Source organism: Cherax quadricarinatus, chromosome 11 (assembly GCF_038502225.1).
Source record: "Cherax quadricarinatus isolate ZL_2023a chromosome 11, ASM3850222v1, whole genome shotgun sequence".
NCBI lineage: Eukaryota > Metazoa > Arthropoda > Malacostraca > Decapoda > Parastacidae > Cherax > Cherax quadricarinatus.
The window spans coordinates 21,243,211-21,270,314 of record NC_091302.1 but is presented as its reverse complement, the minus strand read 5'-3'; the positions used below and the strand labels follow the sequence as shown (position 1 = coordinate 21,270,314).

At 41.1% G+C, this 27,104-nt stretch overlaps 1 protein-coding gene across 2 annotated transcripts in view; it reads left to right on the top strand.

Moving 5' to 3' along the window:
* Positions 1–27,104, top strand: part of Urod (uroporphyrinogen decarboxylase) — a 291,316-nt gene that overhangs the window by 52,376 nt on the left and 211,836 nt on the right. The window contains exon 3 of one of the 2 annotated variants that reach the window (XM_070083962.1): positions 840–948. In XM_070083962.1, coding sequence (XP_069940063.1) covers positions 840–948 — 109 coding nt within the window. Of the gene's footprint in view, positions 1–824; positions 949–27,104 lie in introns of those variants that run through there. The other variant, XM_070083961.1, reaches the window with a different exon arrangement.

The window sequence follows — 27,104 nt, the reverse complement described above, 5'->3', positions numbered from 1 at the left end:
TCAGTATTTTATATGTCGTTATCATGTCCTCCCTATCTCTCCTGTCCTCCAGTGTCATCAGATCGATTTCCCTTAACCTCTCCTCGTAGGACATACCCCTTAGCTCTAAGACTAGTCTTGTTGCAAACCTTTGCACATTCTCTAGTTTCTTTACATGCTTGGCTAGGTGTGGGCTCCCAACTGGTGCCACATACTCCAATATGGGCCTAACGTACACAGTGCACAGGGTCCTGAATGATTCTTTATTAAGATGGCAGAATGCTGTTCTTAGGTTTGCTAGGTGCCCATATATTCTACAGCAGTTATTTGGTTGATGTGTGCCTCAGGATATGTGCCTGGTGTTATACTCACCCCAAGATCTTTTTCCTTGAGTGAGTTTTGTAGTGTGTATAAGAGAGGACTCAACCAGACAATGACTCTGAAAGTTAGAAGTAGGGTAGACAGTTATAGCAGTAGACCAGTAAATAGGATGACTGTAATCTCTGACATGACAGAAAAGAGCATTGTTGGTGTCAGCAAGCCTAACACTACTTTTGTGCTCCTTGAGTTTGTCAGAAACAGAATGGCCAGTTTCTCCAAAGTACTGAAGAGGACAATAGGAACATGAAATAGAGTAGACACCAGGAGCATCTATAAAGGGAGTAGAGGTATGAACTAGATTGGTGAGAAGAGTGTTAGCCTGGCAAAAAGTAAGTGTGATTTTGTAAATGATCCAGGCCTGACTGAAACGTTGTAGCAAGCTTCTCTCTAGTGTGTGTGGGTTATTTGTGTACGTATTGTTCCAGTCACAGTATTGTGCCTTTTTGTTATTTTTTACCCTAATAATGCCTTCGTTTCAGAATGGGTTTCCTGCACTGAAGAATGACAGGCTGTTACGGGCAGCGCGGGGCGAGGTGGTTGATCAAGTACCTGTATGGGTGATGCGACAAGCTGGTCGCTACCTACCTGGTAAGCCACTAATTAGGCACAGGTTGACCATCACTAATCTGGCATCATCGGGACCTGTAGGCTGCTGGATTAGCGATTTTGCTGGATTACAGAGTAGTTAGGTTAGAATACACTTAACACAATGGCATTATTTACACATTGGCAATTTCACCCACTTTAGGCCCAATTTTTGGCCCATTTCATTGTTCCACTCTACCAAACTCATAGCTATTTCACTAGTATTCCTTCTTTTCTGTCAATTGAGTTCAAGAAACTGCCCATTTACGTATTTCAACTACCCAATAAAGTGGTCAGGAATGGGTAATTTGGCCAATTTCACACAAATTTCAAGAGATGCCAATTTCAAAATAGGGTCCAGAATAAACAGTGCAGACATTCTTGGCACTAAAATAACATTTTCTCTGTTCACTAGTCATGTCTCCAGGCCCCTCTTATATTACACTTGCTTTCCATTTTGAATTTTTATTCACACAAAAAATAGATTTACTGTTATGCAGACTACTGCATTATTGTAATAACTATATTAATAATGTCATCCATTCATGACTGCATATTAAACTGGCCAGTTGGACATGTATTGGACAGTGACATCATTTGTTGACTCTTGAACATCAGCAAAAATCGAACATTTCCACTACTTTGAGGTCAATTTTAAGTTTTTTTTCTGGCATGAAACAAATCAAAATTATATCTACTTCTGTAATATATCTTCCATTCTATCAGATGAGACCAAAAAAAATAAGAATACAACCATACAAACTCTTACAACCCAGGAGTCCAAATGGCCTATTATCCTGGGTGTAAAGGGAGCAAAATAAACACAGCAGAAAAAGTTTAGACTTATATTATCCTTCACCAATTTAGAACAGCAATATGTACATTATGTACAGTGATAAGTATTAGTGCACTCCACGGTAAGCAAGGCAGAAATAGAAGCCACAAGATAGCAGACCGTGCTTCAACCAGCTCTAGAATGAGAGTGACAAGGGCAGACAGGAGAGTGGTACCCACATAACCTCTGCGATTGCCAAAACCATCTTCTTATTGGCTGGAACCTGGTCACTAGTTGAACGACGGGGCCCCATCATCAACTCTCAGTAACATGGTTCGCTGGTTGGGGGAGATAGCCTGTAAATGAGGGTGCGTACATGCACCGAATAAAGGTTACGTACTCTTTGCATGCCACATCCCCACCCCGAGAAGGCTCAGGATTAGGCTGCCACCTCCCAGTGGTAACCGTGCCGCCATGGCACAAAATAATGGGACCGCCTTTCCTCTCCACCATCCAACTCTTAGATAGAGCTCAGCTTTTTCGTGACCAAAAGCCAAACCCTAAACTCAGAGTGAGACAGCAGTCAGTCGGGCTAGCATAGATCCATGATGCAGGCGGACGGTAGCCTGCATCCCCTCACTAAAAAAAACCCCCACACCAGGGGATTAAAAAAAAAAAGAGCTTGAAAGGGGTTACCACAAGTAACCTAACATCCTAACCTAAGTAAATAATGTAATTAGACTCTAGATAAAGAGTCTGCCAACATATTTTCTTTGCCGGCAATATATTTAACTCTGATGGAATAGGGTTGCAGTCGTATAGCCCAACGCATGAGCCTTGTGTTGTGGTTCTTCATGGCTTGGAGATATACTAGACTCGAGGATTGTGATCTCTGTAGACGGTGACCACCTGCGATGTCTGGCCCACATAAACATCGAAATGCTCCAAAGCCAGTACCAGCGCGAGGGCTTCTTTTTCAATGGCAGGGTAAGCCCTCTGATGCGGCTGGAACTTAGCAGAATAATAAGCTACAGGCTGCAACTCCTCATTCTCGTTTTGTAATAGTACTGCCCCAACCCCAGACTCATAAGCATCAACCTGTCATGAAAAAGGTTTGGAGAAGTCTGGAGACAAAAGAATGGGTGCAGTACACAATACAGTGGTCCCTCGTTTTTCGTAATTAATCTGTTCCTGGAGGAGCTACTATAAACGAAATTTACGATTTGCGAATCAATTTTCCCCATAAGAAATAATGTAAATACAATTAATCCGTTCCTGACACCCAGAAGTATTAAAACAAAAAAATTTTTTACATGAAATATACATGTAGTACATAAACAATACAATGGGAAATGATGAATGAAACATTAACAGCATAACACTTACCTTTATTGGAGATTCTTCTTAGTGTATGGGAGACTGGAGGAGGAGAGAGATTGGATTGTTTACAGTTTGGAAGGGGAATTCCCTTTCAGCAACACCTCAGGTACCAATTGCTTCTCTGGGGTTGCTTCTCTTCTCTGTTTCTTAATGCCACTAGGACCACCTTGAGAGTCACTCTAGTCCTGTCTCACAAAGTAACTGTGGAGAGAGCTCTGTTTCTGGCATCTCTTGAACACTTCCCTAAAATGGCCCAAGACTTTGTCACTGTACATATTTCTCACCTTCTTTACCACAGGCTTGGCACTAGGAGCTTTCTTTGGAGCCATGGTAGCTTATTTAGTACTTGCAAGCACTAAAATGAGTGGAATATTATGAAATATTTCGTAGGAGCACTTGAGGGGACCTTCACTCACTGGTAAACAATGCCAGACTGGCTGGGTAGGGACGCCTCCCCGGCTCACACTGTGCGTACGCGTCCCGGACGAACTACTATTTGCGAGTCAACCTATGAAAAGAGAGTCCATGTTTATACGAAAATACCCCTATGATTGGCGAAATTTACAATTGCCGAGAACTACGAAAAGCAAGGGACCACTGTATTCTTTTTGCTTTGTTAAAAGACTGTTGACAATCTGGTGTCCAATTAAAGGGAGCTTTGTGACTGGTAAGAGAGGTAAGAGGGGCTACAATATCTGAGAAATTCTTACAGAATCTTCTGTAAAATCCTATCATGCCTAGGAAACGTTGAAGAGATTTCCTATCATGGGGACTGGATAATCTTTAATAGCAAGAACTTTAGCAAGTTTAGGTGCAACTTTACCACTACCTACTTCATGGCCTAGAAAAGTGATAGTGGCCTGGCCAAAGGAAGATTTAGATAAATTAACTGTTAAATGGGAACTCTGAAAGGTCTCAAAAAGAGCTTTAAGTCTAGGTAGGTGTTGATCCCAAGTCTCAGACACCACAACAATATCATCTAGGTACGCTGCCATGCCTTCAAGTCCTTTAATAGCCTGATGGATAAGTTTCTGGAATGAAGAGGGGGAATTTTTCATTCCGAAGGGGGTAACTGTGTATTGATAATGACCTCCTGGAATTACGAAGGCAGAGATTTCCTTCGCCCTATCCGTCAAAGGTACCTGATAGTAACCTTTAAGGAGATCTAACTTGGACACAAAAGTAGCCTTACCCACAAAGTCAATTACGTCATCCAGACGAGGAAGAGGGTAAGCATCTGTAATTGTGACCTCATTCACCTTACGGTAGTTTGTACACATACGAAATCCTCCATCAGCCTTCTTAACAAGGATGCACAGCGAAGCCCATGGACTAGATGACTCCTCCACTAAACCATGCTCTAACAGAAATTCTACTTCCTGCTGAAGTAGCCTCTGCTTTTCAAGATTAGCTCTGTAGGGGGAGAGTTTAATTGGTTTAGAGTTTCCCACATCTACATCATGATATCCTAACGTACATTTTTTTGGCACATCCAAAAATATATTAGGATATGACTGTAGAAGCTCAGTTAAACTTGTTGCTTGCATTTCAGATAGTCCCTCCATTAAAGGGCTAGGATCCTTGAGGAGGACAGAATTTGAAAGTTTAACATTAATTTCAGAGATAGAGTGCAAAGAATCAGAGTCGTCCTCAGAGGTAGAGGACAGAGTCATTACTGGGACTTTATCTGGTGTATGAAAAGATTTTAATTGATTAATGTGGTAAGTTTTAGTTTTTGAGGCCTTATCAGTGGGAGCTACCACATAATTTACATCAGATAATCTACTTACAATCTGCATAGGTCCCGTAAATCTAGCTTTCAAGGTGTGGCCAGGTATAGGTTCCTGCACCAACACCTTGTCTCCTGGATGGAAGGAGCAGAATTGTGCACTTTGAGCTGTCTTTAGGTTAGCCTTGGCTAACTGACGTGCCACCTGCAACCTTGAAGACGGGTTGCAGAGTGTTGAGCTAACGTCTTCTCCCATCCATCCTTCTTTGAGCACCCGAAGAGGACCTCGTACATTGTGCCCAAAGATCAGCTCAAACGGACTATACCCTGTAGACTCTTGCACCGTTTCTCATACTGAGAACAGCAACAAAGGTAGTGATTCATCCCAGTCTGTAGGAAAATGCATGCGAAAAGTTCTCATCATAGTTTTTAACGTCTGATGGAATCTTTCCAAGGCGCCTTGGGACTGAGGATGATAGGCAGTGGATAAATTGTGGATTATCCCTAACCTAGTTAATGCTTCCCTAAATGCTTTGGCAGTAAAGTTAATACTTTGATCACTTTGAATAGTTTTAGGAATGCCAAAACAAGAAATGAAATTTGTTAAAGCTTTGAGAATAGCTTTAGTATTAATACTACGCATGGAAATTGCTTCAGGATGTCTGGTTACTTTATCCATGATTGTAAATAAATACTGATTTCCAGACTTTGACTTAGGTAGTGGACCTACACAATCTATAATTAAATCTGCAAAAGGTTCTTCATCAGCAGGTATAGATTGGAGAGGTGCAGGTTTAATGGAATGTCCAGGTTTCCCTACATGCTGACATTCTCGGCAACACCTAATATGATTCTTCCCATCTTTCTTTAATTTTGGCCAATAAAATTCTTTTGTGATTCTATACAAAGTTTTAGTAATTCCTAAGTGACCTCCTAATGAAGTATTATGAGCTATATTTAATATTTGAGGTCTAAACTTTGTTGGAACCACTAACCTGTCAGACAATTGCCGGCCCTCTATCTCCTTACCAGTCTCAGTGCAGATCAAATAATCGTTTTTAAGTTCATACTTGACCGGATGATCCAAAGAGGATTTACCCATGGCTGCCTGAAAAGTGAATTTTAAAGAAGGGTCCTTTCGTTGCTCCTCCCGGAAGGACAGTCCCTCGGGCATGGAAACAGAGATATCTGGTAATCCTGCAACCTGGGAATAGGAAGGCTTGATCGGGGTCTGTTCACTTGATTTACGAGGCTCCAGCCAGTGTGCCTCATAAAACAACGTGGCTATTCCTAGATCGGAGTCGTCCAAGGATAGGTCAACATTTTCGCCAGACAACCCTTGGGATGTTGCCCGAGTTATGGCCAACACCCGAGAAGAATTAATCATTATAGGTTCAGGACACGCACTAACAGTAGTAATGTTATTACCCAGTAATAACATGGCATCTTTCATGGGGAATCCTTTTGAGACACCCACAGTCAAGTACCCAGTGTAATATTTGCACTGTACATAAATTTTATGCAAAGGGACAGAATATATAGCTCCTCCAAGTGCTTCCAATAAAACAGAGGAATTCAAGGAAGTGTTCTCTGAAAGGGGTAATATTCCTTCTCTTATAAGTGAGCAATATGCTCCAGTATCTCTAAAGATTTTAACTTCAGTTGTTTCTGAGTTTTCCTGAAGGGAAATAAGACTCTTGCAATAATAAGGGGTCATCCCTTTTTCTACTTCTCTAGGGGACATGTTACTAGGGGTATTAGAGATTTTCCCAATGGGTTGGGGTTTATGAGGGCAGTTGGGATGGATATGACCTACTTTGTTACAGAGGAAGCAGACGACAGGCTTGCCCTTTATTCCCTGCGGATGTTGCAACTGGTGTCGCTCTGGCTGGTGTCTCTCTGGATACTGTTGTCGAGATGCACCATGAGTAGTTTGTCTCTCAGCAGGTGGACCATAAGTTGAGAAGTGCGGCTCACCAGGTGACTTAGTTGGCTGATGTAGACGTTCTCCCTCCGGCTGGCACTTCATTCTCCAAGGTTGACGATCTCTGCTCATGCCAGGCTGTTGAAAAGAGAGACAGGACCGCTCGGACAAGGAGCGGTTAGTTTCGAAGGTATCAGCCAACCTGGCTGCCTCCAATGCAGTAGTTAAGTCACGATACTGCAGAAAGACTCGAACCTCTGGTCTCACAGACTCCAGCAGGTTGTCAATCAGAATAAGCTGTACCAGCTCCTCAAAGGAGGTGACACCACTTGCTTTATACCAGCTGGTAAAAGCTTTGGTTTGCTGTCTTACAAAATCCACCAGGGATTGACCAAGCTGCCGCCTGCTTAGTTTGAAAAGCTTACGGTACTTAGCTGGGATACATGTATATGCTCCCAACACTGTTGTCTTCACTACTTTATAATCAGAAAATTCAGCATCATTTAATACTGACGTAAATTCCTGTGCCTTACCAAACAATGCTGTACGAACCAATGATGCCCAATGCTGTTCCGGCCACCTCAAGGCTCAAGCCTGATTTTCAAAGCTTTCGAAAAATTGTTCTGGTTCGGCCTCATTGAAGCGGGGAACAAGCTGTACTGCTTTCTGTAAACTAAAATCATTTACAGAATGCAAAAACTGCCTCCTTTCTCTTTCCCTATCAAATTCTTCCCTTGCGAATGCTCTCTGTTCCCTAGTTTGCTCAAGATTGATTTTTACCAGCTCAAGTGCCAACGCCGCTGATTCACCTCGAGACAACCCTGCTGCACTAGACTGACCATTTTGCTCCGTAAATGTATCATCTTCCTCCTGCGAGAACATAGTAGTTTTTGCCCTTGCCCTAGCTCTGATGTCTGATGTGCCATCTCTTCTTCTATAAATTTATCAGCAATCAGTGAACGCAGTTGCGCAGCTGTGAGAGTGCGTTTGTATTTAATGCCAATGGAACGAGCAATTTGCCAACAACGCTGTAGGGACAATTTAGGTAGGTTATGCAAAGTATATGCCGACACCAGATGTCTGACTCGTCTAAGTGGCATAAGTTATTCTCTATGCATAGTACGATTGCAGAATACCCCAACGTAACACGTTAATTTGCAGAACATGCTTAGCTATGCACAGTACGATTACAGAATACCCCAACGTAACACGTTAATTTGCAGAACATGCTTAGCTATGCACAGTACGATTGCAGAATACGCATACAAGGTGGATACGCAATAGCAAAGCTGACTGCAAAATTCTCCACACCGAACAGGCTAGTAGCAACTGACAAAATTTGTAAAGCAATGCCAGACAGCTACACACTGTTCTACAAGATTGACCGTAGCGAAGCGAGCACACCGAAGAAGCTAGTAGCGAGCTGTTGAACGATCACACAATAGCAAGGCTGACCATAACAAAGCAAATGACACGCAAAATTTGTAAAGCGTTGGCAAAGCTAATGCAATGCCAGACAGCAAGCTGCACAATGTTCCTGCTACCAGCTTCACCCTGAGCTCAACTGTTTCTCTAAGTCCAGCTCCAGCTCTCGGACAGGCTACCCATCTTACATCCCAGGAGTCCAAATGGCCTGTTATCCTGGGTGTAAAGGGAGCAAAATAAACACTGCAGAAAAAGTTTAGACTTATATTATCCTTCACCAGTTTAGAACAGCAATATGTACACTATGTACAGTGATAAGTATAGTGCACTCCACGGTAAGCAATGCAGAAATAGAAGCCACAAGATAGCAGACCATGCTTCAATCAGCTCTAGAATGGGAATGACAAGGGCAGACAGGAGAGTGGTACCCACATAACCTCTGTGATTGCCAAAATCATCTTCTTATTGGCTGGAACCTGGTCACTAGTTGAACGACGGGGCCCCATCATCAACTCTCAGTAACCTGGTTCACTGGTTGGGGGAGATAGCCTGTAAATGAGGGTGTGTACATGCGCCGAATAAAGGTTACGTACTCTTTGCATGCCACACAAACCATATGAAAATACACTGCAAAAGTTGCTGTTTTACATTTATAGCACGGTCTCCATTTTTTCTCATTATGCACTGCATGCTGCAGGACTTTTTTATATAGTTCACACTTACCACACAGACCTATTCTCTCATATGTAGACCCAGATTTACCAGTCACTGCTTGTCTAAGTGAGCTGAGCTCATGTCGACTGACAATGGCTTCAAAGCCACCTTATCTTTTATGGACAATGTACAGTGTATGTGCTTTACACAACGAGAAGCATTTCTTTTATTTGTTGGAAGCATGGCTAGGGCTAAAAGTGAGCAGGTTATAACAATAAATGGAGAAAAAGAGCTTGGAGTGACTTATGCAGCAAGTAGCATCACCAAACAGTAGCAGCTGGTTGGTGAGGCGACCCAAGAAATTTGAAATTATGCTTGCTGAAATTAGTACCGGATTACTGATGGAACCGGATTACTGATTGCCGGATTAGTGATGGCCAACCTGTGCTTGTATAAGAAACTGTCATCCTAAAGTGTGTGTAATATCTGACAGTTTTCTTCACTCTGGTCAGAACTCTAAACCAAGACATTTTTTTATAATATAAAATGATATACATGCTGTAATTCAAGATATAACATATAATTTAAATACAATTCAATTTAATATAATAAAATGTAATATACAGTGGACCCCCACATACCGATTTTAATCCGTGCAAGAGGGGTCATTGTTATGCGAAATAATCGGTATGCGAATGAATTTTCCCCATAAGAAATAATGGAAATCAAATTAATCCGTGCAAGACACCCAAAAGTATGAAAAAAAAAATTTTACCACATGAAATATACATTTTCCTACACACAAAGAGAAGGATACATGCACAATAGTAGAGTAGTACATGCACAGTATATATTGTGCATGTACTAGTCTACTAAATGAAGAATAAATGACACTTACCTTTATTGAAGATGCAGCAATGACTGATGAGACACTGTGTCCTGGGAGTGCCTTTTCCTCCTGAGTACTGTAGGTCCTGTTTGGCATTTTCTTCCAGAACAGGCCTTATCACACTGTGTATGCCACTACGATTCTTAAATCTCTCAAACCAACCTTTGCTGGCTTTAAATTCACCAATATGAGCACTAGTTCCAGGCATTTTTCCCTGTTCACCTGGGTGTTAGTCGACTTGTGTGGGTTGCATCCTGGGAGACAAGATTAAGGACCCCAATGGAAATAAGTTAGACAGTCTTTGATGACACTGACTTTTTTGGGTTATCCTGGGTGGCAAATCCTCTGGGGTTAATTGTTTCTTGGTATTCTCAATAAGCCACACCAACAACGGTGCTACAGCAGCAGCAGCAGCTGACGGTGGTACAGCAGCAACAGACGATGCTACAGCAGCAGCAGACGATGCTACAGCAGCAGCAGACGATGCTACAGCAGCAGCAGCAGCTGACGGTGGTACAGCAGCAACAGACGATGCTACAGCAGCAGCAGACGATGCTACAGCAGCAACAGACGATGTTACAGCAGCAGCAGACGATGCTACAGCAGCAGCAGCAGCAGCAAACGATGCTACAGCAGCAGCAGACGATGCTACAGCAGCAGCAGACGATGCTACAGCAGCAGCAGCAGCTGACGGTGGTACAGCAGCAACAGACGATGCTACAGCAGCAGCAGACGATGCTACAGCAGCAACAGACGATGTTACAGCAGCAGCAGACGATGCTACAGCAGCAGCAGCAGCAGACGATGCTACAGCAGCAGCAGCAGCAGACGATGCTACAGCAGCAGCAGACGATGCTACAGCAGCAGCAGCAGCTGACGGTGGTACAGCAGCAACAGACGGTGCTACAGCAGCAGCAGACGATGCTACAGCAGCAACAGACGATGTTACAGCAGCAGCAGACGATGCTACAGCAGCAGCAGCAGCAGACGATGCTACAGCAGCAGCAGGAGACGATGCTACAGCAGCAGCAGCAGCTGACGGTGGTACAGCAGCAACAGATGATGCTATAGCAGCAGCAGACGATGCTACAGCAGCAACAGATGATGTTACAGCAGCAGCAGACGATGCTACAGCAGCAGCAGCAGCAGCAGACGATGCTACAGCAGCAGCAGCAGCAGCAGACGATGCTACAGCAGCAGCAGCAGCAGCTGTACCACCAATAGTAGCGATGGTTGATTGGGGTTTATTATACAACTTGGCCAGCTCGGAGACACGCACTCCACTTTCATACTTATCAATGATCTTTTTCTTCATCTCTATTGTAATTCTCACCCTTATTGCTGTAGGGTTGGCACTAGAAGCTTTCTTGGGGCCCATGGTCACTTATTTTCCAGAAAAAGCACCGAAAACACTGTAATAATACGAAATATTCCGATTGTATGCTTGGATGTTACCGCGGAGGCTGGCTGGTAAACAATGCCACCGGCGGCACATGTGAGGCTGGCTGAGGGCGCACATTGGACGCGTCTCGGACGAAAATCGGTGAGCGGGTTTTTAAGCGGTATGCGAGGCAAAATTTTTGCGATTAAAGCAAGCGGTATGCGGATTAATCGTTATGTGATGCCATCGGTATGCGGGGGTCCACTGTATCTGGCAGTCTTGTTAAATGCTTCATCACAATAGATAATACCACAGTGTTGTGTACAAGAAATATTCATATAAGATATAATAGAATAATAGATATAATAGAATATCTTTCTTGTAGACTTAATTCTGGAATTAGGGAGGTGCCATCAACGTCCTCTTTACTAATGCTGAGTAACCCTGATTTCCTCTCATTGCTCAGGTGCTGCATAACCCCTACTAGTTTAGTGCTTCCCTTTAAATATAATAATACATAATATGCAATTATGTATACACTTCCCACCACTCCCACAAGCCCTTCCAGGGTGGGAAAGGTGCCAGGGTCGGAGCCTGCTACTACCTGCAGCTCACAAGACTGCCATTCCCACGAGCCCTCCTGGGGCAGGGGAAGATGGCAGCCCAGAGGCCTAACTTCTCCCTATGAGCCCTGTGAGGGTGGGAAATGGGGCTAGGCTTGGGGGCAGTTGGTCCCAGAGGATGAGGAGGTACTTGTACCTCCTCCCATAGAAGATGTAGGTCTCACAACACTCCCTAGACAGGGAGCCAAGGCGTGATCACCATCTGGTAACGACTTGGGCCGGGAGCGTACCGGCGAATCAAGGAGGAGGAGGAGTATACACTTCTATACCTGCAACAGCTTTGTAACTTCATAACCATCATAAAAATTGATACTACAGCACTTATGTGTCCTCAGAACCACTGAAGAAATTGATACCACAATGCCTATGTGTCCTCATAACCACTGAAGAAATTGATACCACAACACCTGTGTGTCCTCAGAACCATTGTATAAATGACCTTTTCACTGTCTCTTGCATAAATTTATATTACTGTTGATCTGTCCTTAATCATACCATCTTCAGATATGTTGTGAGCTATAAATTTTGGCCTTGACATGAAAGACTGTGTGCACGCAGCAGCATGTGTGCATGGTATAAAAAATGCTGCCCCACACAATGTATCGTGGGAACAGCTGGCCTCTAATCGTGTTTGCTTTACAATAGATGTTGAGACATGCTTGATGGTAGTTTTCTTTTTTTTTTTTTTTTTTTTTTTTACTGTTTCTTGGTAAAACTTGATAGAAGAGATGATTTCACATCATGGACACTTCGTGCTATGATGCAAATTTGCATTATTGGTATTTTAAGGGTTAATGAACAGAGGGACAGTTGCTTTAGTGACTGGAATGCCTACATTGTTTATTTTGGACTCTTAAAATTGGAATTTTTTAATTTTGTGTAATATTGGCCATATCACCAACTTCTACACACTTTATTTGGTAGTTCTGATAGTTGAACTGAAGACACAAGCAAAATTTTTATTGATCTAAGAAAAGCTTTTGACACAGTAGACCACGGCATCCTACTCCACAAACTTGACCATTATGGTATAAGAGGCCATGCGCTTGCATATTTTAAATCCTGCCTTACTAATAGGTATCAGTATGTCACCATTAAAGACACAGCATCATCAACACGACCACTTGAGACTGGAGTTCCACAGGGAATGTCCTTGGACTCCTGCTCTTCCTCATTTATGTCAATGATCCTCCAAACGTATCCCAACACCTGAAACCCATTCTCTTTGCTGATGACACTATGACTTGTGTCATCTCTCACCCTAATCTTGCCACCCTCAACACCATTGTTAATGAGGAGCTGCTCAAAATATCAACTTGGATGACAGCCAATAAACTTACACTCAACACTGACAAAACCTACTACAGTGGTCCCTCAATTATCGTCCATAATCCATTCCTGGAAGTGGGACTATTATCGAAATAGACGATTTTCAAATCGATTTTCCCCATAAGAAATAATGTAAATACAATTAATCCGTACCTGACACCCAGAAGTATTAAAACAAAAAAATTTTTTACACGAAATATAGATGTAGTACATAAACAATACAATGGGACATGATGAATGAAACATTAACAGCATAACACTTACCTTTATTGGCGATTCTTCTTAGTGTATGGAAGACTGGAGGAGGAGAGACATTGAATTACTGTTTGGAAGGGGAATCCCCTTCCATCAACACCTCAGGTACCAAGTTCTTTTCTGGGGTTACTTCTCTTCTCTGTTTCTTAATGCCACTAGGACCAGCTTGAGAGTCACTGGAGTCCTGTCTCGCAAAAAAACTGTCCAGAGAGCTCTGTTTCTGGCGTCTCTTTAAAACTTCCCTAAAATGGGCCAAGACTCTGTCACTGTACAAGTTGCCGATATGGCTTGCAACATCCTTCTCAGGGTGATGTTTCTCCATAAATCTTTCCATCCTACCCCACATTTAAAAAATCTCCTTAATTTCTGAAGAAGGCACCTTCTTCCATCTCTCTTCCTCCTCCTCTGCAGCAAGATTCTGAGCTGCGATCTGTTGCTGTTCCTGCAGAAGCTCTTGCAGCTCCTCAGAGGTTAGCACTTCGTTGTGGTCCTCCACCAACTCTTCCACATCCTCCAAACTCGCATCCAACCCCATGGAACTCCCCAATGCCACAATAGATTTCACAGCTGACATAGACTCATCAGGGTCAGCCACAAACCCTTCAAAATCCCTCTTGTGGACATAATCTGGCCACAATTTTCTCCAAGCAACAACAGCTTCCTTGATTTCCTTTTTCTTTGCCACAATGGAAGATATGGTTATATGGGGTTTGTTATACATCCTGGCCAGTTCGGCCACACGTACGCCTCTTTCATATTGTTCAATGATGTTTTTCTTAAATTTAATCGTATTTCTCACCTTCTTTACCAAAGGCTTGGCACTAGGATCTTTCTTTGGGGCCATGGTAGCTTATTTAACACTTGCAAGCACTAAAATGAATGGAATATTACGAAATATTTCGTATGAACACGTGAGGGGACTGTCGCTCACTGGTAAACAACGGCTCAGAGCCATGAGTACGCACCCAGGACGAAAGACGATTATTGAGTTAACGGACCATTTGTGAGCCAATGTTTAGACGAAATAACGGGACTATTTCCGAAATGGACGACTTTCAGGCTGGACAATTATTGAGGGACCACTGTATATTATGTTTGATGGCAGAGCAGGTGCTGCACAACTAAACATTAATATTGACAGGACTCTTATTGCCAGACATAATGAGGGCAAATTCCTAGGCCTATACCTCGACAACCTGAATTTCAGCACCCATATCCAACACATATCAAAAAAAGTGTCCAAAACAGTTGGGATCCTCTCCAAGATGCGATACTACATGCCGCAAAATGCCCTTCTCACACTATACCATTCACTCATTTATCCATACCTCACCTATGCTATTTGTGCTTGGGGATCAACTGCAGCAATACACCTAAAGCCAATAATAACTCAACAAAAAGCCGCAGTAAGAATAATCACTAAATCCCATCCCTGGCAACACCCCCCCCCGACTCTTCATAGATCTAAACTTACCCCCTGTTCAGAACATCCACACTTAATACTGTGCAATCTACATATACAGGACCTTAAATTCCAGTATTAACCTTGACCTAAAATGCTTTCTTGATAGTTGTGACAGGACCCACAAGCATGACACCAGACACAAACATCTCTATGACATTCCCCATGTCCGACTAAATCTATACAAAAATTCAATGCATGTCAAAGGCAATAAAATCTGGAACACCCTACCCGAAAACTCTAGAACTGCAGACACATTCATCACCTTCAGAACTACAGTTAGAAAACATCTTATCTCCCTGATACACCCCATCAACTAACTGCATAAAAACTACCTTGTGGTTCACACTTACACTCACTCACTCACCAATTTGACTATAAGCACAGAAATATGTATCTTAATCTTAAAATAATGATTCCTAACTAGTCACAAGTTTGCCTGTGATACTCCATTATAGAAACTATGTATTGTGCCAAAACAAAAGCATTCACATTAACACAAAGCACAAATATGAAAAACAGTATAGAATGGGTCAAATAACTAGAGAACATTCGAGAAATTACTCATCAGCACTTACCAGCCTGATAAGGTGGTCAAAAAAATCGTATTATGAAAATAGATTACATAACATCAAAGGTGATATGAAAAAAACCTGGAAAACTCTATCTGAAATTCTTGGAACTAAAAAGTTATTCAAAAACAAAGCAATTAAACTAACAAAATCAGACGAACCCCTACTCACACCAACCGAAACATCAGACTTAATGTTTTCTTCTCCACCATAGGAAAAAATCTAGCAAACGAAATACCAAGCACAAATGCCTGTCCATCAGACTACCTCATAGGAACCTACCCAAATACGCAATTCCTAGCTCCAACCAACCCCACTGAAGTTATGCTCATCATAAACACCCTTAAAAACAAGGCAGGAGACATAAACAACTTGCCTGCTTTTATGTACAAAAAAGCTTCTCAAATATTGTCACCAATTATTGCAACGCGAGGGTCACTCTGATCCATAAAGGAGGTGACCAAGCTGACTTGAATAACTATAGACCAATATCTAACTTACCGCTGCTCTCTAAAATCTTTGAAAAATTAATTCATAGACGGATCTATTCTTACCTCGTTTCACACAACATATTAAACCCTTGTCAATTTGGATTCAGGAATAATAAAAGCACAAATGACACTATCATACACATGCTAGAACCAGTATATACTGCACTTGAAAAAAAAGAAGTCTCGCTGGGCATTTTCATTGATTTACATAAAGCTTTCGATACAGTCGACCATGAACTACTGTAATCCAAATTAATGCACTATGGTATCAGAGGTCACTCCCTCAACTACCTAAAGTCATACCTTAGTAACAGAACTCAATATGTGTATGCAAATGATGCAAACTCCTCCACCCAACCAATCACAGTAGGAGTCCCACAAGGAAGCGTCCTTGGACCACTCCTCTTTCTCATCTACATCAATGATCTACCAAATGCATCACAGCTACTCAAACCCATATTATTTGCAGATGACACTACATATGTCTTTTCCCACCCAAATGCAGTCATACTAGCAAACACAGTCAATGCTGAATTACAGAAAATATCTGTCTGGATGATGACTAACAAACTTACCCTGAACACTGATAAAACCTATTTCATTCAGTTTGGAAACAAAGCTGCAAATGATCCAATTAACGTTATGCTAAATGGATCATCAGTCACAAGACTCACAGAGGGAAAATTCCTAGGTATCCACCTTGACAGTAGCCTTAAGTTCTGGACACACATACAACAAATCACCAAGAAAATCTCCAAGACTGTAGGCATACTATCAGAGATAAGGTACTATGTTCCACAATCAACTCTCCTGGCACTGTACCATTCACTCATATACCCTTATCTTACATATGGAATTTGTGCATGGGGATCAACAACATCCAATCACCTAAAACCCCTAATAACCCAGCAAAAGGAAGCAGTAAGAATGATAACAAATTCCCACTCCCAACAGCATACTCCACCAATTTTCAAAAGTCTGAATCTGCTTACCATTAAGAACATCCATACTTATTCATGTGCCTACTACATACACAGAACAATACACACAAATATAAACCCCCCACTCAAACTTTTCCTCACCAACCTAAACAGGACAAATGACCACAACACAAGACACATCTCTTTTTGATATACCTCGTGTCCATATCACACTGTGTAAAAACTCTATGCACATAAAGGGCCCCAAAATATGGAATTCATTACCAGAAGATATTAAAGTAACCCAGTCTGAAAATCAATTTAAGACTCTTCTCAAAAGCCACTTAATCACCCTAGACTAAATGCTAAATACTCAGTACACATTTACTCACCTATGTACTACCACATCATAACTGAAACAATCACATTGAACCTTTTATACATTGTTGACAGGAATATAATTGAATCATTGTTTTTCACAAAAGCATTTTATTTATTTATTTACAATTTGAGAATATAAATAGAATATAAATACATATATCTTTGTATTATACAAATTTTGATTCATTTATAGTTAATATTCTACAGTACAACTATGAAATAATTACTTTCCTACTGTACAACTATGATATACTACTCTTTAGTATTAAGTAGAATGTAAGCCAATAATGTTAAGTTGGCCCATAATGCCTAGGCATAATAGAGGCTATCTTTGCATTGCATCCCACTATTGTATATACACAATCTCAATGTACTGTTTGCAAAGACATTAAATAAATAAAATAAATAACATTGCTAAACTCACAAACTAGTATTTAGTCACTTAGTATTTAGTCAACTTGCTCCACAAATTGTAATAATTTAGGGTTAAGAATTAATCTAAGTTTACTCGAAATGCCTAGCCTTGCTAGGTGCTCTAGTGGCCCCCTCTGTAATTGGTATTTTAATACATGTAAACCACACAATAACCAAAATCTGTAAACCCCGCATTGTAATCCTTATAGAGAATAAACTTTGATTTGATTTGATATTGAGTTGGTTTAAGAAAAGGAATTGACTTAAAATCAGCCACAAAGTGGGTAAAATTACAGTTGCAAAAACTGCGCCCGAACCACCAACTTAACACCTGCGTAATTCCAAAAGTTTTCCGTCAAATTTAGTATACATTGGAACCTCAAATTTCGAACTTAGTCTGTTCCAGGAGCTAGTTCTAAATTCTAAAAGTTTGAAAGGCGAAGCAATATTTCCCATAACAAACAATGGAAATACAATTAATCCGCTCCAGAAACCCAAAATATTCACACAAAAAAAATACATTTTATAGATAGTAGTACATTATAATTTTATATACAACAAATATAGTGTACAATTATTAACCTTTTCAGGGTCAGCCTCTCTTGTTCTCAGGGTCGGAAATTTTCCGAAAAAAAAAAAAATTTCTTATGAAATGATAGAGAATCTTTTCCCGTCATAATGACACCAAAAATGTGAATTTTGATGGGAAACTTACGGAGTCATGCTCTCGCGAAGTTAGCGGTCTTGACGATGTATACGCATCGGCGATTTCACCCACTTTGAGCCCTATTTTCGTCCAATTCCTATGTACAGTCGACAAAAATCATACCTATTTCACTAGAACTCCATTTTTTTCTGTCGAATGAGTACAAGAAACCACCCATTTACCGATTTCCACTATCCAATAACATGGTCAGAAATTGGCAATTTTGCCAATTTCACGCAAATTTCAAAAGTTGCCAATTTCCAAATAGGGTCCAGAATAAACAATACAGACATTTCTGGCACTAAAATAACATTTCCTCTGTTCATTTTTCATGTCCCCAGGCCTTTGTTACATTTCTTTTGCTTTCCACTTTGAATTTTTATTCTCACAAAAAATAGAAGATTTATGTTATGCAGACTACTGCATTCGTGTAGAAATGGCGTAGAAATGGTATAAATAAAATCAGGGCACTTGTGAAAGAATATTACACTCACCAGTTGACATGTATTGGACGTGTGGCATGATTTGTTTACCTTTGAACTTTAGCAAAAATCAAACATTTCTGCTACTTTGAGCTCAATTTCAAGGTAATTTTCATTGTGAAACCAATCAAAATCATCTCAATTTCCATAACATGTCTTCCATTCTATAAAATGTGACCAGGGAAACTAGAATACAACCAAAAATAGCATACAAAAATACACTGCGAAGCCGCTGTTTTAAACCAAAAACAGTTTTTTTTTTCTCTCATTATGCACTGTGCTGCAGGATTTTTTTTTATACTGCACACACTGACCACATAGACCATTCTTTCATATGTAGGCCTACCAGCTTTCTCTCGCTAGATTTGAAGATGCTAAAATTTATGCGTACTAGTACGGCACCAACCCTGGTGTGCAAGCTGTACTAGTATGGCACCAACCCTGAAAGGATTAATAAATTTAAATAAACATATAAAATAACATTTTTACTTACCTTTATTGAAGATTGGTGATGACATATGGAAGATAGGGAGGAGGAGAGAGGGAGTTGGGGTTAGTGTTTGGAAGGAGAATCCCCCTCCATGAGGACTTCAGGTAAAGCCCTCTCTGGGGTTACTTCCCTTCTCTGTCTTTTAACCCCTTGACTGTCGCAACCCCCAATCCTGAGGTGTCTCCTGGTGTCGCAAAATTTAAAAAAAAAAAATTATTTTTTCTTATGAAATGATAGAGAATCTTTTCCCGATTGTAATGACACCAAAAAAAACGAAATTTGATGGAAAACTGACGGAATTATGCTCTCGCGAAGTTAGCGACCTCGGTGATATTTACAAATCGGCGATTTCGCCCACTTTGAGCCCTATTTTTGGCTAATTCCGTTGTTCCAGTCGACCAAACTCATAGCTACTTCTTTAGAACTCCATTTTTTCTATCGATTGAGTACAAGAAACTGCCCATTTACCGATTTCAACTACCCAATAATCTGGTCAGAAATTTGCAATTTGGCCAATTTCACGAAAATTAAAAAACATGACAATTTCAAAATAAGGTCCAGAATGAACAATGCAGACATTCCTGGCTCTAAAATAACATTTTCTTTGTTCATCAGTCATGTCTCCAGGCCCCTCTGATATTACTCTTGCTTTCTATTTGGAATTTTTATTCAAACAAAAAATAGAAGACTTACTATTATGCAGACTACTGCAATACTGTAATACTTGTATAAATAACATCAACCCATTCATGACTGCATATTAGAATGGCTAGTTGGATATTTATTGGACAATGACATCATTTGTTTACTTTTGAACATTGGCAAAAATTTAACATTTCCCCCACTTTGAGCTCCATTTCCAGGTTCTTTTTATAGTAAAATCAATCAAAATCACCTCTATTTCTATAATATGTTTTCCATTCTATCAAATGAGACCAAGAAAATGAGAATACAACCATTAATACTGTATGAAAATAGACCACAAAGTCGGCATTTTAATTAAAAAAAATGGAGTTTTTTTTTTCTCATTATGCACTGCGTGCTCCAGGATTTTTTTTTATATGGTGCACACTGACCACACAGACCCATTCTCTCACATGTGGGCCTACCAGCTTTCTCCTGCTTGATTTGAAGCCGCTAGAATTTATGAGTATATGTACGTCAAACACGGTACCTCATAAGACGTATATATATGGCTGCGACAGTCAAAGGGTTAATGCCACTAGGACCAGCTTGAGAGTCACTTGACCCCTGTCTCACAAAATAACTGTCCACAGTTTTCTGTTTCTGGTGTCTCTTTAAGATTTCCCTAAAGTGGGACATGGTTCTGTTTACCTGGAAAGTGTTCCGGGGGTCAACGCCCCCGAAGCTCGGTCTGTGGACAGGCCTCTGTCACCGAACTTGTTGCAAAGATGGCTTGTTTCAGCATGCTCAGGGTGGTACTTCTGCACAAACATTTGGACATTATTCCACTTGGCACAAATCTCCTTAATCTTTGAAGAAGGCACCTCATCCACTCGGTTCGAAAATAGGGGCGAGTTCAATAATGGGGACAATGCTGGTTCGAAAAAAACGGTCGATTTTCGAAGAGTTCGATAAGCGATATGTTAGAAATTTGAGTTTCTACTGTATTGGGTATCATTACCTTCAGAAAAATGTTCTCTTCTGTTGTAACCCTTTGAGGGTCTGTGCTGTAGTTCTGCAGCTTTGAAGCCAGGGTCAGTGCCATTGTTTTACACCATGAGCTCAGCTCACTCATATAAACTGTGAGTGGTAAATTTGGGCTTAGATATGAGAGAATACATCTATATGGTAAGCGTGCACCATACAAAAAAAAAAACCTGCAGCATGCAGTGCGTAATGAGTAAAAAAAACACTACGACTGTTTTTGGATTAAAATACTGGCTTTATTGTTTATTTTTTAATGTTTTTTATGGATGTATTCATGGCTTCTTGGTCTCATTTGATAGAATGGAAGATATATTATAGGAATGATTTTGATTGGCTTTAGAACTGAAAATAGCTTGAAATTGAGCTCAAAGTAGCAGAAACGTTCAATTTTTGCCGATGTTCAAGAGTGAACACATCACATCACATGTCCAATACACATCAGTTGGTAGGTCTAATATGTGTTCACGAATACTCTGATATTATTTATACAATTATTACAATATTGCATAACGGTAAATCTTCTATTTTTTTGTGTGAATAAAAAATCAAAATGGAATTCATGTGTAAAGCCTGGAAATGTAACTAATAAACAGAGGAAATATTATTTTAGTGCCAGGAATGCCTGGACTCTCTTTTTGAAATTGGAATACAGTGGACCCTCGCCTAACGAACGCATCGCATAACGTTAAATCCGCCTAACGAAGCATTTGAGTGTAAAAATTTTGGCCCGCTTAACGATAAAAAACTCGCCCAACGTGATTCCTCCCAAACCTGTCCGTCCAGCCTGAGCACCTCAGCTGCCTTGCCGTCATTGTTTACAAGCCAGGGTGGCTGGTTGCATGCATACATTTGATACATTTTGTATTATTCCATTGTTTATAGTGCTTGTAACTGCTAAATAAGCCACCATGGGCCCAAAGAAAGCTTCTAGTGCCAGCCCTGTGTTAAAAAGGGTGAGAAATACTGTCATGCCGCAGTCAGGTGTTGCTGCACCATGGTCAGCTGTTGCTGCACCAGTCTGCTGCGCCACCATCAGCTGTTGCTGCACCATGGTCAGCTGCTACTGCACCACATTCAGCTGTTGCTGCACCACCATCAGCTGTTGCTGCACCACAGTCAGCTGTTGCTGGACCAGTCAGCTGTTCCTGCACCACGATCAGCTGCTGCTGCACCACAGTCAGCTGCTGCTGCACCATGGTCAACTGCTGCTGCACCACAGTTAGTGTGAGGGAAAAGTTCAACAGATAGGAGTAGCGAGCGAGTATATGGTAACGATAGTTTGATTGCCGGCTGCTTGTTAAGGTAGGGTAAGTCTAGCTCCCGCTATCCCCCCCCTTTCTCCCCACCCCGAAAGGTGACGTGTGGGACTCCGGCCAAACAGTAATCACTCGACTCACAGCTCCCAGCACAACTGTAAGTAAAAGCCTGCTCCTATTCTAGTGGACTTACTGGTTGAAAGCTTCACTTTTGACCAATAATAAACTTAGTCCTTTCAGCCTTGATCTCCATGTTACTTGTTTTGATAATCACCACGTCTTTTAGGTATTGTACTTATCATGTTGAGTGATTTCTTAAGCAGTGGGTAACCTGTCTCTCTTTCCAGCTTGGAATGACAGATTGGGTCACCTGCCAACCAGCGAGAAGTGTTAAAGGAGAAGGACTTTTGCAAAAGTCTGGAGACGTCACTTTTTGGATCTACCTACCTGATTAACTGTAGGCGACAGCAGACAACAACCCCTCATCTTTGCAGTGGTAAAGAACCTGCTTTCCTGTCATCTGGACTGACTGTTCAAGGCTATAGACTCTGTGAAGAACTAGATGTTGGGTTGTCACCAACACCTGTGACCCCCCCCCCCACATCATCAGTAACGGCTACAATTTCTACAAGACGGTGTCAACCTCCACCAGACACCCCAGTAGAACTGTACATATTAGCATTGAATTCAAATGTCATTTTTTCATTTCATTTTTCATTTTTCTTTCAAATAGGATATACCTTCATGTTTCACTGTTTTATCTTTGCATTAATAAATAATAAAGTGTTTATCTTTGTGAATTATTATTTCTTTTTCTATTCATTAATTTTCCTGAGGAGGAGCCAGCTTTGGTAATACTGTCTGAAGTTGTTACAGGGCTGAGTAAGCCTTCACAAGTGGCGACCCTGCCAGGATCAACTCGACTGAATCAAGATTCAACTCCATCTCGAATCTACCATTGGAACTTCAACACCGCATACCACAGACGGTTACCACCAGCCATGAGTAATCATTCTCTATGGTAGGACTACAGTACTGGTATTTAAAAGATTTGGTGATTGTTATAGTCTCAATTTATTGTAAGTCAAGTCAGGCAGGATATACTAGTTAATTCTGTCACCTTTATTTTTTGAGCTTGAAACGATTTGGAGGAATAGACTCTAGGGACCCGAGATTTTCCAGTGACAAATTGTTTCATTGAGCTCTTTATTATATCAAGGGAACTGTCGTAGGACACTCTTGATTTGTTGGTGAGAAGATTGGATGGTCAAGGGACCCCATTCTACTTACTGTTTGCTTGGAGCCGGCATAAAACCCTCTGTTTTCATTCACACATACTGTTTAATTAAAGCAGGGATTGAACCCTCCGATTTATTTACAGTTTTTCCCCTGGTAGTTTAAGTTATTCTTGCAAGTATGGAGGAATACCAGTTTTGGATGAATGCTGGGAGTAAGTTAGGAATAACGAGGAAAAATTTAGAAGCTTTCATTAGTGCTAAGATCCAGGAAAGAATTGAAAAGGAGAAAGAATAGAGAGAGAGGAGAAAAAGGAGAGAGAAAGAATAGAGAGAGAGAACCAAGAAAGGCAGTTAGAAAGAGAAAGAGAGGAGAAAAAGGAGAGAGAGAGAATTGAAAGAGAGGATAAAAAGGAGAGAGATCAAATTGAAAGAGAAAATCAAGAAAGAGAGAGAGAAGACAAAAAGGAGCGTGATAGACTTGATCGTGAAGAGAAAGCTAGAGTGCGTGAAGAACAAGCTAAAATACGTGAGGAACAAGTTTAATTAAGAGAACTTGAGGAAAGAGCAAAGGATACAGAAGTTGAGGAAAGAGCAAAGGATAGAGAAGTTGAGGAAAGAGCTAGAGAACGTGAGGAAAGAGCTAGAGAACATGAGTTAAGAGAGAGAGAAAAAGATCGCGAGCTCGAAAGATCTCGCCTTGAATTAGAGAATAAAAAGTTAACTTTTACACAACAACAATTAGAGGAAGGAGTAATTGAACATCATGCAGCTAGTGCACATATTCCAACACCTAATTTACCTCCCTTGTCAGAGGGTGAAGACATTACTTCATACATTATCAGGTTTGAAAATACCGCTACCCTCTGTGAATGGCCAGCTGACACCTGGGCTACCAGGTTAGGAATGTTTTTTTCTGGTACAGCTTTGCATATCTATGCAACTTTGTCGCAGGACATCATATGTAATTATAACCTACTGAAGAAGGCAATCCTTAAAGCATATAAAAAACCACAAATTCTTATAGGAAAGATTTCAGGTATGCCACCTTAAAGCATGGCCAAAACTTTCAGCAGTTACAGGTAACACTCTTTCGTTTGTTCGACTTTTGGATAGAAAGTTCAGGAATTGATCACAGTTATGAATCTCTTAAAGACTTCATAGTTGCTGACCAGTTCCTGACAGCTCTTCCCCACCAAATACGAACATTCATTAGAGAACATAACCTGATTAAAGCTGATGAAGTTGCTGAGGCCGCTGACTTGTATACTGAGGCTCACAATTCCTATAAAGACCTAAAGGGATCGAACCCTAATGGCAATGGTTCACCTGAACCAAAGATTAAGAAGCCTACAGTAGAAACAAAGTCACCAGCTATTATACCAAAATGTCATCGGTGTGGTGGTATCGGACATAAACATCCAGATTGTCCTTCCAAGAAAATAGAGAAAGTTGGTAGATGTTTTGTTGACGGTAATGACCAAGCACCCTTCTGTTTAGGAGCCGTTAATGGTATAAAAGTCTCAGACATATTACGTGACACTGGATGTACGTGCATCGTAATTTCGGACAAACAGTTCCCTTACTTTAAAACCTCTCGTGTGTCCTCTATTCTCTCAGATTACTTGGGTCGTGAAAATACTTTCCCTACAATATGTTGTTACTTGAAAACTAAATGGTTCACCGGTTGGACTAATGCGGTACTAGCCCCAATTACTTGTTCTATAATAGTGGGTAACATTAAAGGTGCCATTCTTCCTTCAGAGGCGGATCTTTCGTCACCACCCATGAATCTAAGTTTTCCTGCTCCTCTTTCTTGCAAGTTAAATAAGCCCCTTAACAATTCAGCACCGGAAGCTGCGTTGTCTCGTACTGTTCATTTGGGGGTGGAAACAGATACTGCTCTTGATAGTGAGGTAGCAGGATCACCTGTCCACTCGTCAGGTGAAAGTAAGGGTATTGCCTCCGGCACTCGCAATGTCTTGACTAGGGCTCAGACCATAACCCTGGCTTCTCCTACCTCCTCTTCTCCCACTGTAAGTCCTTTTATTTTCCCAGATTTTATGTCCAAGGATGACTTTGTCAGTATACAGCACAATTGCCCTTCAATTCGGGATTGTCATAATCAAGCTTTTAACAACAAAGTTATCCACGGGAGATACGTATCTCATAAGTTCGAATATATTAATGGTATCTTATGTAAATCTGTATTTAAATCTCATTCTTCAGCGATAGATTATTCCCTCCTTGTTCCTAAACCATGTTGAGAGACCGTTCTTCAAATGGCTCATGATTTGGCAGTGACCAAACACTTGGCCCATCGTAAGACGTGGCATAAACTCAAGCACACTTATTTTTGGCCAAGCATGTACTCTCAGGTTACAAAGAAGTACAGTGGACCCCCGCATAACGATATTAATCCGTTCCTGAGAGCTCATTGTTACGAAAATTATCGTTATGCGAATGAATTTTCCCCATAAGAAATAATGGAAATCAAATTAATCCGTGCAAGACACCCCAAAGTATGAAAAAAAAAATTTTACCACATGAAATATTTATTTTAATACACACAAACTGAAAAAGGCATGCACAGTTACATGACACTTACCTTTATTGAAGATCTGGTGATGATTGATGGGATGGGAGGAGGAGAGAGTCTTAATGTTTAGAAGGGGAATCCCCTTCCATTAAGACTTGAGGTGTCAAGTCCTTTTCTGGGGTTACTTCCCTTCTTCTTTTAATGCCACTAGGACCAGCTTCAGAGTCACTGGACTTCTGTCGCACAACATATCTGTCCATAGTGGCCTGTACCTCTCGTTCCTTTATGACTTTCCTAAAGTGTTTCACAACATTGTCAGTGTAATAGTCACCAGCACGGCTTGCAATAGCTGTGTTAGGGTGATTGTCATCAAAAAAGGTTTGCACTTTAAGCCACATTCCACACATTTCCTTAATCTTTGAAGTAGGCAACTTCTTCAATTTCTCTCTTCCCTCCTCCGAACCAGTTTCCTCAGGTCTGGCCTCTTGCTGTTGAAGTTGATCTAGCAGCTCATCAGTGGTTAGTTCTTCATTGTCCTCCTCCACCAACTCTTCCACATCATCCCCACTAACCTCCAACCCCAAGGACTTTTCCAATGCCACAATGGATTCCTCAACTGGCATAGGATTCCCAGGGTTAGCCTCAAACCCTTCAAAATCCCTTTGGTCTACACATTCTGGCCACAGTTTCTTCCAAGCAGAGTTCAAGGTCCTCTTAGTCACTCCCTCCCAAGCCTTACCTATAAGGTTTACACAATTGAGGATATTAAAGTGCTCTCTCCAAAACTCTCTTAGAGTCAATTGAGTTTCTGAGATCACTACAAAGCACCTTTCAAACAGAGCTTTTGTGTACAGTGTTTTGAAGTTTGCAATAACCTGCTGGTCCATGGGCTGCAGGAGAGGAGTGGTATTAGGAGGCAAAAACTTCACCTTAATGAAGCTCATGTCCCCATAAAGTCGCTCTGCCAAGTCTGTAGGATGACCAGGGGCATTGTCTAACACCACGAGGCACTTAAGGTCTGATTTCTTTTCAGTTAGGTAATCTTTCACATTGGGGGCAAATGCTTGGTGTAACCAGTCATAGAAAAAGTCCCTAGTGACCCATGCCTTATTGTTTGCCCTCCACAGCACACACAAATTAGCCTTGAGGATATTCTTTTGCCTGAACGCTCTGGGA